At 41.4% G+C, this 13,482-nt stretch overlaps 1 protein-coding gene across 1 annotated transcript; it reads right to left on the reverse strand.

The window, feature by feature from the left end:
• Positions 1-1,195: 1,195 nt before the first annotated feature.
• Positions 1,196-13,482, reverse strand: col9a1b (collagen, type IX, alpha 1b; the record flags this gene model as incomplete). Its single annotated transcript, XM_080036615.1, has 32 exons — positions 1,196-1,392; positions 2,006-2,083; positions 2,165-2,353; positions 3,274-3,328; positions 3,920-4,066; positions 4,176-4,208; positions 4,352-4,396; positions 4,508-4,543; positions 4,777-4,848; positions 5,550-5,603; positions 5,715-5,768; positions 5,850-5,903; positions 6,020-6,064; positions 6,751-6,804; positions 6,927-6,980; positions 7,076-7,129; positions 7,246-7,299; positions 7,398-7,451; positions 7,606-7,659; positions 7,778-7,831; positions 9,443-9,496; positions 9,598-9,654; positions 9,761-9,793; positions 10,035-10,088; positions 10,728-10,781; positions 10,882-10,905; positions 11,035-11,070; positions 11,438-11,491; positions 12,627-12,689; positions 12,795-12,830; positions 12,926-12,988; positions 13,408-13,482. 32 exons carry the CDS (start codon positions 13,480-13,482, stop codon positions 1,196-1,198), a joined length of 2,040 nt encoding a protein of 679 aa, XP_079892741.1.

Genomic DNA, 13,482 nt, shown 5'->3' on the forward strand with positions numbered 1-13,482 from the left:
CATGTATCAGAGGTTATATTTTACTTTGCAGCATCTTTTACTGATTAATGCACCTGCCTTAAACGTGTGCAATAAATGTTCTTCAGTGCTTTTCTTCCCCGTGTTTCTTTTGTTGTATTTTGAGCACTAACAACAGCCTGGGTCACAATTTCACATGACATTATGTTTTGAACATCAATTTTGTGTTTAACCCTCTTTTAGGAGGATATCTTCATGTTACCAAGTGACTAAACTCACAAAATGAATTTGTCAAACCAAACAACTGAGATTGGAAGTGTTTCAAATGTCTTTTTGGGTGACCAGTTCCATGAAAAAACTGTCGTGAACATTAATCTTGTGTTTCCTCATTTTGGTTTCAGACATCATCACAGAGTGATTCCAGTGTTCCGAAAAAATTAAGCAGTCCATGTGTTGTTTTCTTTATTTGTGACATTAATGAGGAGTCTCCCTCATCCCTAAAATAATTTTCCGTATATGCAAAACTGCACTCTGTTGTCATTATGTACAATGAGACAAAATCTCACATCCGGTCATTTGTAGGAAATATAATTACCACATTTCAGACTTTTTTTTTTTTTACACATTTACAATATTAACTATTACTTGAAGACATTCTCATCTTCCCTCCTTTTTATTTAGAACTGCGGGGTGTGTAGACAAAAAATGTATATAAAAAAGAAGGTGTTGATCTTTGGTACATTAGCACATACAGAACAAATAGAAAAAGGCACTTAAACCGAACACAATTGCAATCTTGACTTGTTTTGGGTGATTATTTCAAATGTGATAAAGTGGTGGAGCTTTTAAATAACATAACAGTAGTAAATGAAAAGAAAACGCAGGCGGTGGCAACTGTGAGAGGGATAAACAAACTTTTCTGGTCATTTCATATATTTCGTCTCTAAAATGTGAGGTCACCTCCCTGACAATATCGAAACATCTCTCAGGTAGGAAAACGCACCGCAATGAGCTAGGTTTTCGGCACATTAAATAAACAACGATTTAATGTTTTTGTATGACTTGAAGAGGCTGGCTCCTCGTGATGGAGATGTGTGGCTGGCACAGAATGGATGGACCCTAATTGATGGAAGGAACCCACACCAACCACAGCCCCCTTTGGAAGACAGTTTGACAAATGTTTGTGTTCTCTGGGGAACTTAATCCAACAGTCTTTCTGTCTCTGCCTGATTGACTCTTAGTTCCCTGCAGGTCCCTTCACATCCAGAGACTGGTGGGCCGCCCCTGCTGCTAGGTTACAGGCTGACGGATCACAGTAACCGTTAGGACCAGCTGAACCAGGAGACCCGGGCACGCCTGGCAGTCCGTGAATGCCAGGAGGTCCCCTCTGCCCGTCACGACCATCCTGACCGTAGCCAGCTTTGCCAGGCTCACCTGTGATCAGAAAGACTCATATAAGGATGCCAGTTGATACATTTAAAGGGTAGGTCCACTTTTTTTAAAGGTCACATATTTTGCTCATTATCAGGTTCAAAATTGTAATTTGGGTTTCTACTAGAAACTGTTCTCATGGTTTATTGTCCAAAAAAAACTTTATATACTGTGTATCTCAGGGCCATTGCTGAATCACTTTTCAGCCTCTGTCTGAAACACTCTGTTTGAGAGCCTGTGTCTTTATGCCCCGCCTTCCAAAAAGCCCATTCTGCTCTGACTGGCCCTAAATCAAACTACCAGTTAGATTCAGGGGTATCTGGGGGTGTGATTATCACAGGTGGAGGCAGTGCTAAATTAGGTTGGTAATGGGAGGTGTGGCTTCTCCCTTTATGTCATCATAAGGGGAGAAAAATCTTACTTGGGTTTTTGAACACAAGTTTTCAGAAAGGTGGAGAAAAAGTCACATGTTTATGTTGAAAAACCATGAAATATTGCATTTTGAATAAAAGTTGACCTTTAGAGTTTGTCTAGATACAACAGTCATATGCATTTATACGTGAAGAACAGATCTTGTAAGGATCGTATGGAGCAGCTATAAGAAATATTGACTCACCAGGAAGTCCGGAAGCTCCTGGTTGTCCTTTAGGTCCTCGTGCAGTAGGCCCTCTGGAGCCTCTGTCACCCAATTCACCTGGAAGAAGTATTATGTAATGAAGATACACAGGTGTGTGTGTACGACAAACTGGACAAAAGTCTCATTGCTTTTATTTACCTTTGGGTCCTTTCGATCCCAAAGCTCCCGAGGGCCCTTTGAGTCCTGGAAGCCCTCTTGAACCTGAGTGCCCAGGGAATCCATTGTCACCAGAGGACCCCTGAGGCCCGGGGGGTCCGGGTTTCCCAGGTAAACCAGCCGCGCCAGACTCTGGTCTCCTCAAACTAGCAGCTAACTGGGCTAGCTGTTCTGTTGGAGCACAGCAGAAAGAAGAGACGGAAGTTGACGAACCCATTCGAAAACATTGAATATTTTTCAGACAGTTGCAGTTGTTATCAAGGGAACCTTTTAAAGACAGAACTCTTTGAAATGAATCATGCCGTAGTAAAAAGGAGCCTCCCTTTCTGAAAGCCCAAAGCAAAACTCTAGATAGAGGAGACGGTCCAACAGCTCTTTAGTCGAGAGCGAGGCAGAGAATGAGGTGAATCTGTGGTCACGATATCCCTCGAGCTCCTCCTGTTTTTCAGACCTTTTTTTTTGTTACACAGAACCTCGGTAAATTGGGCAGAAAGGAGATAATGCTCTTTATTTCCAGCAATCAGCGACATAAATTGTACGCTGGTGGTGCAAAGGATGTAATATTAATCTCCTGGGGCTCCTGGCTGCATGGTATTTTGCACTTAAAGATTCCAAGCTTTCTGGCTTCCTGATGAAAATTCATACTGCTGCTGCCTTTCTGCTACTACTGTTAAGATTTCCTTTTCACAGGCAGACCCTTTGCTTGGAGCCCAGGAGCGCTGGCCTTCTCGAGGTGAAATTAATATTTCAGCACACGGGGGGCCATAAAAGAATCATGAGTATGGGAGATGAGTTGTCAAGACGTTACGAGAGAGAACAGAGGTTGTGACTAGAGCGAGACATTTCTTAAAGGGAATCTTTCATCCATCAACCAAACAAAGGCTGAAGCTTATTTCATGTTTTGGTTATGAGACCGTCCCGCGCTGAACTTTGAGAGTATTCAGCGCGTGGCCGGGATAAATGAGAGAACGGAGGGGCAGGCTCCGTGTGTTGTTGTGTAATGAGGCATTCTGGGAAAGATTAAAGTCATAAAAATGAGCCACCAAGGGGAATGATTAAAAGGGTCAAAAGGCAACCAATCAGTTTCTTACCTTGCATGACTCGCATGCAAACTTGTCTGACGTGCTGATCACTTGGCTCTTTACCCTGGAAGGAAAAACAGAATAGATTTCACAAAAGTGTCACAAAAACATTTATGTCGAGACTTCAGAATGACAGTTACCAAGTGATAAGTGGCACTCCTGTTTTGCTGACTTAGGGTACTGATGTAGGGTGGAGAGAATTATGTTATTCTGGGATAAGAGAACCTGTTAAACACACTCAAAGTTACGTAAATGGCCTGTGTCTGTGGACTAGCACGCACTGAGGTCACTAACACCTGTCAGCTAAATTCAATACATTAAAGGGTGGAGGCAGCGATTCTGGAGAATGCTTTTAGTCATAAATAGTGAATATCTCCTGTGTTCATTCTTGCAGCACCTTTGGACAAAAGCTGTATACGTTATTACTACGCCAGCTGTAGTTCCTGGGTGAGCGAGGCATGACAAAGACATTAGGAACAACTATTTAAAAAAGCATTCTTTGCACTTTTGGTCTCGTTTGCTGTTAGATCCTAAGAGAAAAAATTAGACGAAATGTTTCATAAATATTCAAAAGTTCCTCGTAGCAACTTTTTAAAGCGTGAACAAAACCAATGACAAAGACACATGTGTTTACGCGTTTCCTCCTGGAACCTACCGCGGGACCCTGAGAGCCTCGGATTCCTGTTAGACCTCTGTTTCCCTGCATGCCCCTCGGTCCTGGTGTGCCGGGCGGCCCCTCGATGCCAGGCTGGCCTCGACTGCCCTCGGGACCTCTATTGCCAGGCTCGCCCAGGTTGCCAGTCTGAAAAATAAATATATGAGTTATCAGACCACAGAAATACTGTATCACAAAGCTGCTGCACTTTCTTGGTCAGTATGTTACCAGGTTAAAATAATCAGTTTGAATTTACCTCTCCTTTGGCTCCAGCGTCTCCATCATCACCCTATGCCACCATGTGTAAAAGAGATAGAGGGATAGAGAAACAAATAGAAATGGGACACATTTGTTTACTCTAGTAAGATTCTATTGCCAATTCCGGTGTTGAATAGTTACAATTATAGTGTCAGTGTTGGTGTAAGAACTTACAACTTCCCCTTTGTCTCCAGCGGTCCCCTCATCACCTTGCGTTCCCTATGAAAACACAGCAGTCTGTTAATGATGTATGCAAAAAGCCAGCCACTTGTTATTTGAATGCAGCATTTACTGGTCAGAGAATATTCATAGTAATTTGGGATTTCACACCTGGTCTCCTTTGGGTCCTGCATCACCACGTTCTCCCTGTAACAAACCCAAACAAAATAATGAACCAGCTACTAGGCTAAATGACCATAACTGAGAGCTGTGTGACTTGCGCAATTCAAGAAGTTCCGACTATTACATTTGTCCCCACTAGAGGGAGCTGATGAGCTGTTTGTCGTTAACGTTAATCTCTATTTTACCATCGAAGACAATTATCCTAAATCTATATAAAAAAGTTTTCTAAATGGGCATGTGTGTTTTTTTTTTCTTACCCTCTCTCCTTTCACCCCAGGCAGGCCGGAAGGTCCAGGGAGACCAGAAAGGCCGGGGGCACCTTTGGGTCCCTATGACAAAATAAACCAGCACATCTGATGAGTACACACACCTAAGCAGAGGTATAAGTTTAGTTCTTCGTAAAGCAAAAACACCTGTTAACATTGATGAAATATGGTTGGTTATGGTGAAAAGCAGAACTGTGTGGGATGCACCCTTTGTGCATTTTTTTTCGGCATGGCATTAGCGTCGCTACCTATTCTCTCCGGCATGTTTGTGTGTGTGCCAAGCCCTCCCTTTGATCCCCAATCCACTGTCTGAGGAATGCCAGCAGAACAGAGAGCTCATTCAGCCCGCTGCTCACTGCTCTCCCCTTACTGTGAAAGTAGAGTTGATGTGAGATCCCAGCCTCCAGTCTATTCTCTGAGACATTCCAGTTCAAACAACAGCCAGGACTGGACATTCTGATGCTTCCCTCCTTCTCAGCTTCTTTCACTCAAAGTATAGTAAAAGATTTTAAAAAATGCACAATGTTTTCAGTGCCTCTCCTTGTGTATGTATTCTCTTTATGTTTTTCAATATATTACTACTAAAACATATCGGATGTGTACTGGCAGTTAAGGTTCTTTAAAGGCCTTTTATTTTTTATTTTTCAACACATTTTTTTTTCTTCAAAATAAAAGCATGAATGTAAACTCTATATCATTTGGAAGTCAGTTAGATGGAATCAAATTAGAATGTACTTGTGCTCCACAAAACGTTTATAACTTACTCTGGCACCTGGCTTGCCGGCTGGACCGAGAGGGCCTTGCGCTCCAACATCTCCCTGTGCGGAGGAAGAAGAAATGATGGGAAAGTAAAAGGGGTTAAGTTTATTCAATGAAAACATGAACAGACTCAAGAAGACAATAGAAATACAAGCAGGCCAAATACTCACGGGTCCACCAATAGGTCCGACGGGTCCCAGCTCTCCCTGCTCTCCTCGTTCACCCTGTAAAGCCAAATGTGACGCATCAGGGTCGACAACAGATGTGACGACAGTGTTTCAGAAATTTGCTGTTTATACACTTACTGTTTTGCCACCAGGTCCCATTGTTCCAGGCAAGCCGGACTGACCAGAGTCTCCCTAGTAGTAGAAACAGTTAAGAATTACTTTTATGCTTCAGCTTTGCGAGAGAAAAAAAGAAGGAATGCAAGAATTTTTTTTTTTTATAATATTTAATAATTGATCAAGTAAACAACCTTGGGGCCACTCAAGCCTTTTGGTCCAGATGCACCAGGCAAACCCTAAAACAATTAAACAGAGAACATGTCTTCAGGAGATACAACAATCGACAAGGAGAACAATTCTTTACAACAGGAGATGTATTAAAAAAAACACAGCTTACAGTGAGAAGACGCACTGGAGCGTAAAGTCGAAAGGCTTAGCGGATTTAGAAAAAAATATATATATTTGTTTGAGCTTTTGACCCAAATAAGCTTACAGTGCTCAGGATAATTAAATCGGGTGAGGACTTTTACACCTCTAAAATCTTTTCTTAATGCTTCCACAGGCGGGTCCGTTCATGTTTGCCAAACTGATTCTCATTAGCGCCTTATATTGGACTTATCAGAGATTAGCAGGCTGAAAAAAACGCAGCGTTCACTTTGCTGCCTAAGGAAGAAAGTGATTACCGGCTCACTGCACTGCCTCGCTGCGTGGGAGGGAGGGATGGATATATATATATATATATATATATATATATATATTTATATATTTATATTGTGTTGTATTGGCTTGACAAGTTAAAAACAGGTCAACTTTATCCAAACATACAGAATAACTTTCTCCTGACTACTTTTTGCAACTCAAAAACACAGATGTGGAGATGCTCAGGCTATGGGGCCTTCCAAACTGCTCTAAGTGGGGTTTACTCAGGTGCATAACAATCAAAAATCAGTCCTCACAGTTTGGGGTCAAAGGTCATACTCACAGGAAGCCCCTGAAGTCCGACCTCTCCAGGAACGCCTGCCTTTCCAATGCTTCCCTGCAGGGTTAAAAAATAAAAAATTAAGCTAATGCAACTCCAAATATAATTGAATCATTCTAAACCATAACGTTAAAACTTTCAAGATTTATAAATAAAGTATAGTAGAAATGACGCTTTACCTTTGCTCCCGGCATCCCAGGAATACCCTCGCGAGCTTCCACTCCTGGCAAGCCCTGGTGATAAAAAGCACAAACTAAAACTGTGTTTTCTGCAAGAAAGTGTATCCTATCATCAAAGTTGTATTTGCCGCCATTGATGGGACACTCACACCCTCTCCCTTGGCACCTGGAACACCTGTGATTCCTCTTGGCCCTAGGACGCCCTAAAGCAACAAGACAACAAAAACAACATATTCGGTCAGTTTTTTTATTTTTTTATTGCAGAAACCATTTAATCACCGTTTATCTGAAAAGGTTTATGTTTTTTCTGTACACTTACCGTTTCACCTTTCGGCCCAAGCTCGCCCATTACGCCTCTCTGGCCTTGGTCTCCCTAAAACAATAAGGCATGGGAATCAGAGGCTATACTCTTAACATACCATATGTGCTCCAAAGATAAAAAGGCATGTTGCATTGTGGGGACAAACTCACAGTCGCCCCGGCAACACCTTGAGGACCGGGATCACCGTCAAGACCTCGAAATCCCTGCCGGAGAACAAGATTAGCATAGTGATCTTGTTTAGAAGAATATTCATTTAAATATACTTTGATGCTATAAAAAGGCGATAACCCTGAATTCAGATAAGAACGTGACGTCCATTAAAGCTGTCACAGGCTTAAGAATCATGGAAACACTTACTAACTCTCCCTTGGTGCCCATCATTCCCATGGCTCCGCGGAGTCCCTGGGGACCCTGAAATAACAAGCAGATCCAACAGGTACCTCGGTGAGCGGAGGGAAAAAAGAGGTGAAGAACACACTGTATCCATGAAAGGTTTTTAAATCATTTAATAAATGTAAAAGCATCTAACCGTTGGTCCTTGGGATCCGACCTCCCCTGCACTTCCCTGGTCTCCCTCCTCACCCTGAGCGAATGGAAAAAGAAAAGCATCATAAGCCTAAAGTATATACGAGGAACTTTGACTTTCTGTTCATTCTAGCGGCACCTTTGGACAAAATAATGTATTTATTGTTTTTATGACACAGGCTGTTCTGCCTGACCTAAATCGTTCCCAGGAAAAATCGGATCTGTGCAAATGCATCAATAATAAATATAATAGCATTGTTTTCGCTGATGAGTCTCATTTGCGGTTACAGGTCACTTATGATCATCAGAGGAAAAATTCGACTGTTGGATTGACATTTAAAAGTTCCTCGTAGGAGATTTTTTTGTTAATAATAAAGTCGATCAGATGAATAGTGAAACCATTAACAAGTCTCTGGCAGAGATGTTCAAAGGTAAGGCAGCTATTTTCAGCTATAGAATGGATCGCAAAGAGGCCAAAGCAGACGATGTAACTCCAAATGACCGTTTCTACTGCTTTGCAAATGACAAATAATTGTATACGCTGACTCTGGTCGACCTGAGGAGGCACATCCATTAAGATAAACAATGGTCCATTTATTTTGTTCAAAAGGCAATTTCTTCTTCTCATTAGGTGTATTACAGCTGGTAAGACTTGTAAACAATACACAGCTGATAATCAAAAGTCAAACATATTCAATTATTATTATTATCATAGAGAGAGAGATATATAGGGAGAGAAACTAGAACAACTTAACCCCTGTTTTGTTTGTCAAATTGTATAATCATTGAAAGAAATGTCATACATTTTTGGTGTTTTCATTCAAAAAAATCCTCTCGTCTTTGTTTATTGTGAGAGATCTTTATAATATTGTTGTAGGTAATTACTAGAACCTACCATTGTTTCTGTTCATTTCAAATACAAAATGAAGCACTGCATGTTTTCATATGCAACTGGGTCACACAATGTTTTTTTTTTGTTTTTTTTTACAACCACGTTCCAAATACTCACTTAATTTCAATATTTCAACGATATTTCTCCCTCAATATCATGAAATTATTAACTTTCAAGCCAAGCACAACACCTGGTTATTCTATTGTTAACTTGCATTCAAATTTATATTTGTGAACTTGTGGGTGGAATACAGGCAAAAGGCCCACTCAAATGAAACTTGCAGTGAAGGAGAGAAAATCATCCTGGGGGACAAAGTGCAGACTGACAGTAAATCATCTCCTGGCATGGGGGCGATAAAGGGAGATGGGCCCAGACTCATTTCCATTTATATAGAGCATAGACACATTACAGGGAGAGGGCTAGTTGTGCTTGAACATCATTTTGAATAAATCATTCTCCATGCATTACAAGGAGTCAGAGGCATTACACACCGGCATGTATCACTTGAAATAGAGCAGCACAAAAAAAATACTTGTCTCAAAGGAACCGGGGAAATCCCCCTTTTCACGTTTAGGCTGTGAATAATTTCCCGCTGATGTGGAACATGGTGGTATGTGTGAAATGCATGTCTTTAAGTGACTATTTACCTATCAATGTAGTTTAATGTGTGCATAACTTAACATTTGTGGATGTTGTTGACGTTCATATCATTTCACATGGCTAGAAATACCTGCCTATACTTGACATAGATGTTGCCCTTAATTGAAGATAATTTACCTTGTGCCCTTGTTTCCCGGGTTCTCCTGATTCCCCTTTTACACCTTTGTGGCCCTGTAAACACACGTCATAAAAAGGAGCATCCATTAAACACGTATTTTCTTTAAAAATAACAGTTATTTTTGTGCAACACACAAAAGCGCTCTGCTGCTCACCTTCATGCCGGGAAGGCCAGGATGTCCCGGGGTCCCAGGTGGACAAGAGTTTGGACACTAAACGAAGACAATAAAGTACAAAATAAAGACATATTTCTGATATCTTGTGAAAAAAAAAGTAATTTATCATCTTAAAAAAAAATATATAATAATAAATTTTTACCAGGTCGGCACTGCCTAGCATTCCAGCTGCACCCTGAAATTTAGATCAATTACAAGTTAACAGTTTTATTATAATTCATCGACACCAGGATGGATCTAAAAGGGGCTTGTAAATCACTTTGAGAAAGGAGAGCAGTGCAGTGCAGTGGTGGCATCATTAACAAGGATCAGAATTGATTTCATGGCTGCACCGTGCTCCTTCCCCTTGTGGAATATTAAGTCAAATGTAATCATTTGCAAATCTTGTGAGATTGTCTAACAGCCTTTTCACTTACTCTGGCCCCTGTCGGTCCCCGAGGTCCTTGTGGCCCTCTCACACCCATGGACCCCTGTGGGTTGACAACATCAAATGTGAGAATAAATGCAATTGGATTTCCATGAACGATGACAGTAAGATTCCTGGCAGAGGTCGCTTTCAAGTCTAGCACAGTTAGCTTACTTTAAATGCGTGCAAATGCATTGGGGGAAGGGGGGAGGGGATATCAAGTTGCTGTTTCTGCCTTGGAAGTCAATATTTTAATGTATCATTGGAGGCGATGCTAATTTAGGTGTACTACGACACAGAGAGATTGCAAGCTAAACATACAGTGTATGTGTATGTGGCAATTCAGTAAAATGAAATGTGGAATATTATATATTTTGTGATGATATTGTAGTTATAAATCAACATAAATCAACACGTTCCAAAACATATTGGAACGTGTGAAATAAAAATGCTGAATCCATCCATCTCTGATTTGACAAGAAAATGTAATGATGATCAGATACTTTTTGATTGGTTAAATGATGTGCACAGTGTATGTGTCTCTCATGTTATCAACACATAAACATAAACAGATCTCTTGTGTCCTCGGTCTATATTGGCACACACCACCACCTCGGTGCTGATGCTGGTGGTATTGGATGCTGCAGTGTATTCCCTAGCCTGTAGTCCTTATTTAACAGTCCATTGCTCTGCTTCTACTCACAAGTAGTCCAGCTTTTCCCATTTCGCCCATAAGTCCTCCTGGCCCGGGTTGTCCCTGTTAAAAAAAATCACATTTACGATTCAATTCAACATTAACACATTCATTTACTCAGACTTCCAAAATCTGGGGTACAGCAAGAACAAAAAGCACTTACAGAGGATCCATCTGGCCCGACACCCTGAAGAGAGAAATAAACAGCAGGACTCAGTGTGATATACAGTATATATATACATATAATTTAAAAAGAAAAAATTAAAGCAGCTTCTAGATTATTTATTTCCAGGTTTGGATAGGTGCTGATACTCACAGCTGCTCCACGAGGTCCAGATGTTCCAGGTTCACCCTAAAAGGAGGCGGAGAAATATTTAAGATTCACAGAAAGGTGTCGAAAAAGAAACACTCAAACACTGTATATAATATAAATGTACAATTGAGCTGTGCAAATTAACATTCCTCTGGCTCCATCACATGACTGCGCTGGGCACACTTGACCCGGCATTGCTTAGCCTAATGAGGAGCGATGTTAGGGGGCTTCATTCCCCACAGAGATTACACAGTAGACTGGAAGCCCGGATTAAGTCTCATTTGTCATGAGGAATTGCTTTATGCACTGCGGCCCATGCCAAGAGACTGGACAGCAACTTGGCAGACATTTTCACTGACAGAGTCTCTGAAGCAAGGGGAAGGCAAAAGGCTCATTAGTCACTCACTTTCTGTCCGAGGGGACCGTCGGGCCCGGCGTCTCCAATAGGGCCGGTCAGACCCTGCAGGGAGAAGAGACATCATGCTTAACTAATACATGGTTACAAGCCTCTGAGCACGTCAGACCCTATATATATATATATATATATATATATATATTTCCACCTCATATTTGAAAGTTAAATGTGGCTTCTATACTTTACCACTGCAGGCCATACCATTTCCCCTCCCCCACCCCCTCTTCTGTCAATATTTATAAATCCAGCATCAGTTATGTTACATCATCATCATAACACAATCATACTCCAGTGGGAGGAGTCCTATGCATTCATAAGTGGGATTACTGATGATTGACTGTGACTGTAACCCCCCTCCCCCCCTCCCTTGAAGTGTTCCAATACATAAAGCACAGCAGCTTCATGTTTGTCAGTCGCTGTCACTGAAGCTGTGTTTTCATGTTTTTCGAGAGTGTGTTCAACTTTAACAGACAGGCTGCAGTCAGGCGGTGTCAGGGCAGAGGGCAAACCCCCCTTTAGACTGAGAGAACCGGAGCAGAGGGCAACATTCCTCTGGCTCATTTCAAACAAGGAATCATTCCACACCGTTTTGAGGATTCTCGATAGGAGATACCAACTGCAGGCCTGGCCGACAAAGCTCTTATTGTTTGTTTTTCAGGATCCTGGTAGATGTATGGTGGTGTAACCATGGGTGTAACACACACAGGCAATGCCTCATAATGCTTATGAGGCATAATACCTTTTCAGGAGAGTTTATAACAAAAATCATTCTGAGTGCTGGAATAAACCTTTAAAGGTGACCTGAATCCCCTACAGCCCCTTATTTCTCTCTCTCTATCGTCAGCACCAGTGTTATGTTTGGATGTTTTCCTAACCCTCACTTCAAACTCAGAAGGAAGCAAAGTTAATTAGTCTCGGGCCCTGGTTTACCCTGCCAGAAAGGAAATTTGGATTTGTTCCCCCGTATTCAATAAATTCCTCACATTTTTCCAAACATTTACCCATGGTTCCCCTAGCCAAATCTGAAATGTCACTGGATGCTCTGCAGGACTAATAGATGCTATATGAAGGCAGGATCACACTTTGTAGTAGCACAGCCTTGCAGGCTCTTTATGTAACCGACAATTCAGCAAATGCAATATACTGTGAATGTACATTCAAAATGACAAAGTTTACTCACGTCATTTCCAGGATGTCCAGGTAATCCAGAAGAGCCCGCCTTACCAGAATCTCCATCAGGTCCCTAATAAACAAAAAGGTTCCGCATACGCACAGAATTCAGTGACAATGAGAAGAAACGCAATGTCCTTTTATTCTTTTATTTTTTTGGATAAATTGTTATAATTACAGGAAGACCAAGCTCGCCATCTGCTCCCCTTTCCCCCTGAAATAGAAAAAAAGAGAGAGAAGGTATAGTGAATTATTTTTTGAGTGCTTGGAACATTATATGGACAATGTTTCAGATCTGAGAGCACTTACAGCAATGGCATCAATTCCTGGGACACCTGCAGGTCCAGGAGGGCCAGCGGGTCCTACGTTCCTCTGCATAAAACAATTATAATAATATTAAAAGAAAGAATCGTGACTTTCTGAAAACGGCACTACCGATTGTTGAATTTGTCTTGTGCTGGCATATTCTGCTACACAGAAATCTGAACAAATGAGAACAGGTGCACCGCTACATTGTTTGCTGCATTGAGACTAGGCTGTCTCTGTGATACATTGAATATAGCTTACAGCAACTGTCTGATTGCCGTGTGAGATAGTACTTTGCAAATGAAAAAAGGAAATTCAAAACTTTTTTTCCAATAAATTTGTTTAAAAAAAAATAGTTTTAGGTTATTTGTCAGGAACACCATAAGAACACTCACCTGCAGCTCTGTCACATCGGTCTACAGAGGCAAATAGAGGGACCGGACAGAGAGTGAGAGAGAGACAGAGAAACATAATTAGTTACTTACTTGAGCAGAGCAGATAAGGACAAGCTGCAGAAGGAGAACCAGAAGCGGCCCTCTAACGCTGGGGGCCCGAGCCAT

The sequence above is a fragment of the Ammodytes marinus genome (genome assembly GCF_949987685.1).
Source record: "Ammodytes marinus genome assembly, chromosome: 11".
NCBI lineage: Eukaryota > Metazoa > Chordata > Actinopteri > Uranoscopiformes > Ammodytidae > Ammodytes > Ammodytes marinus.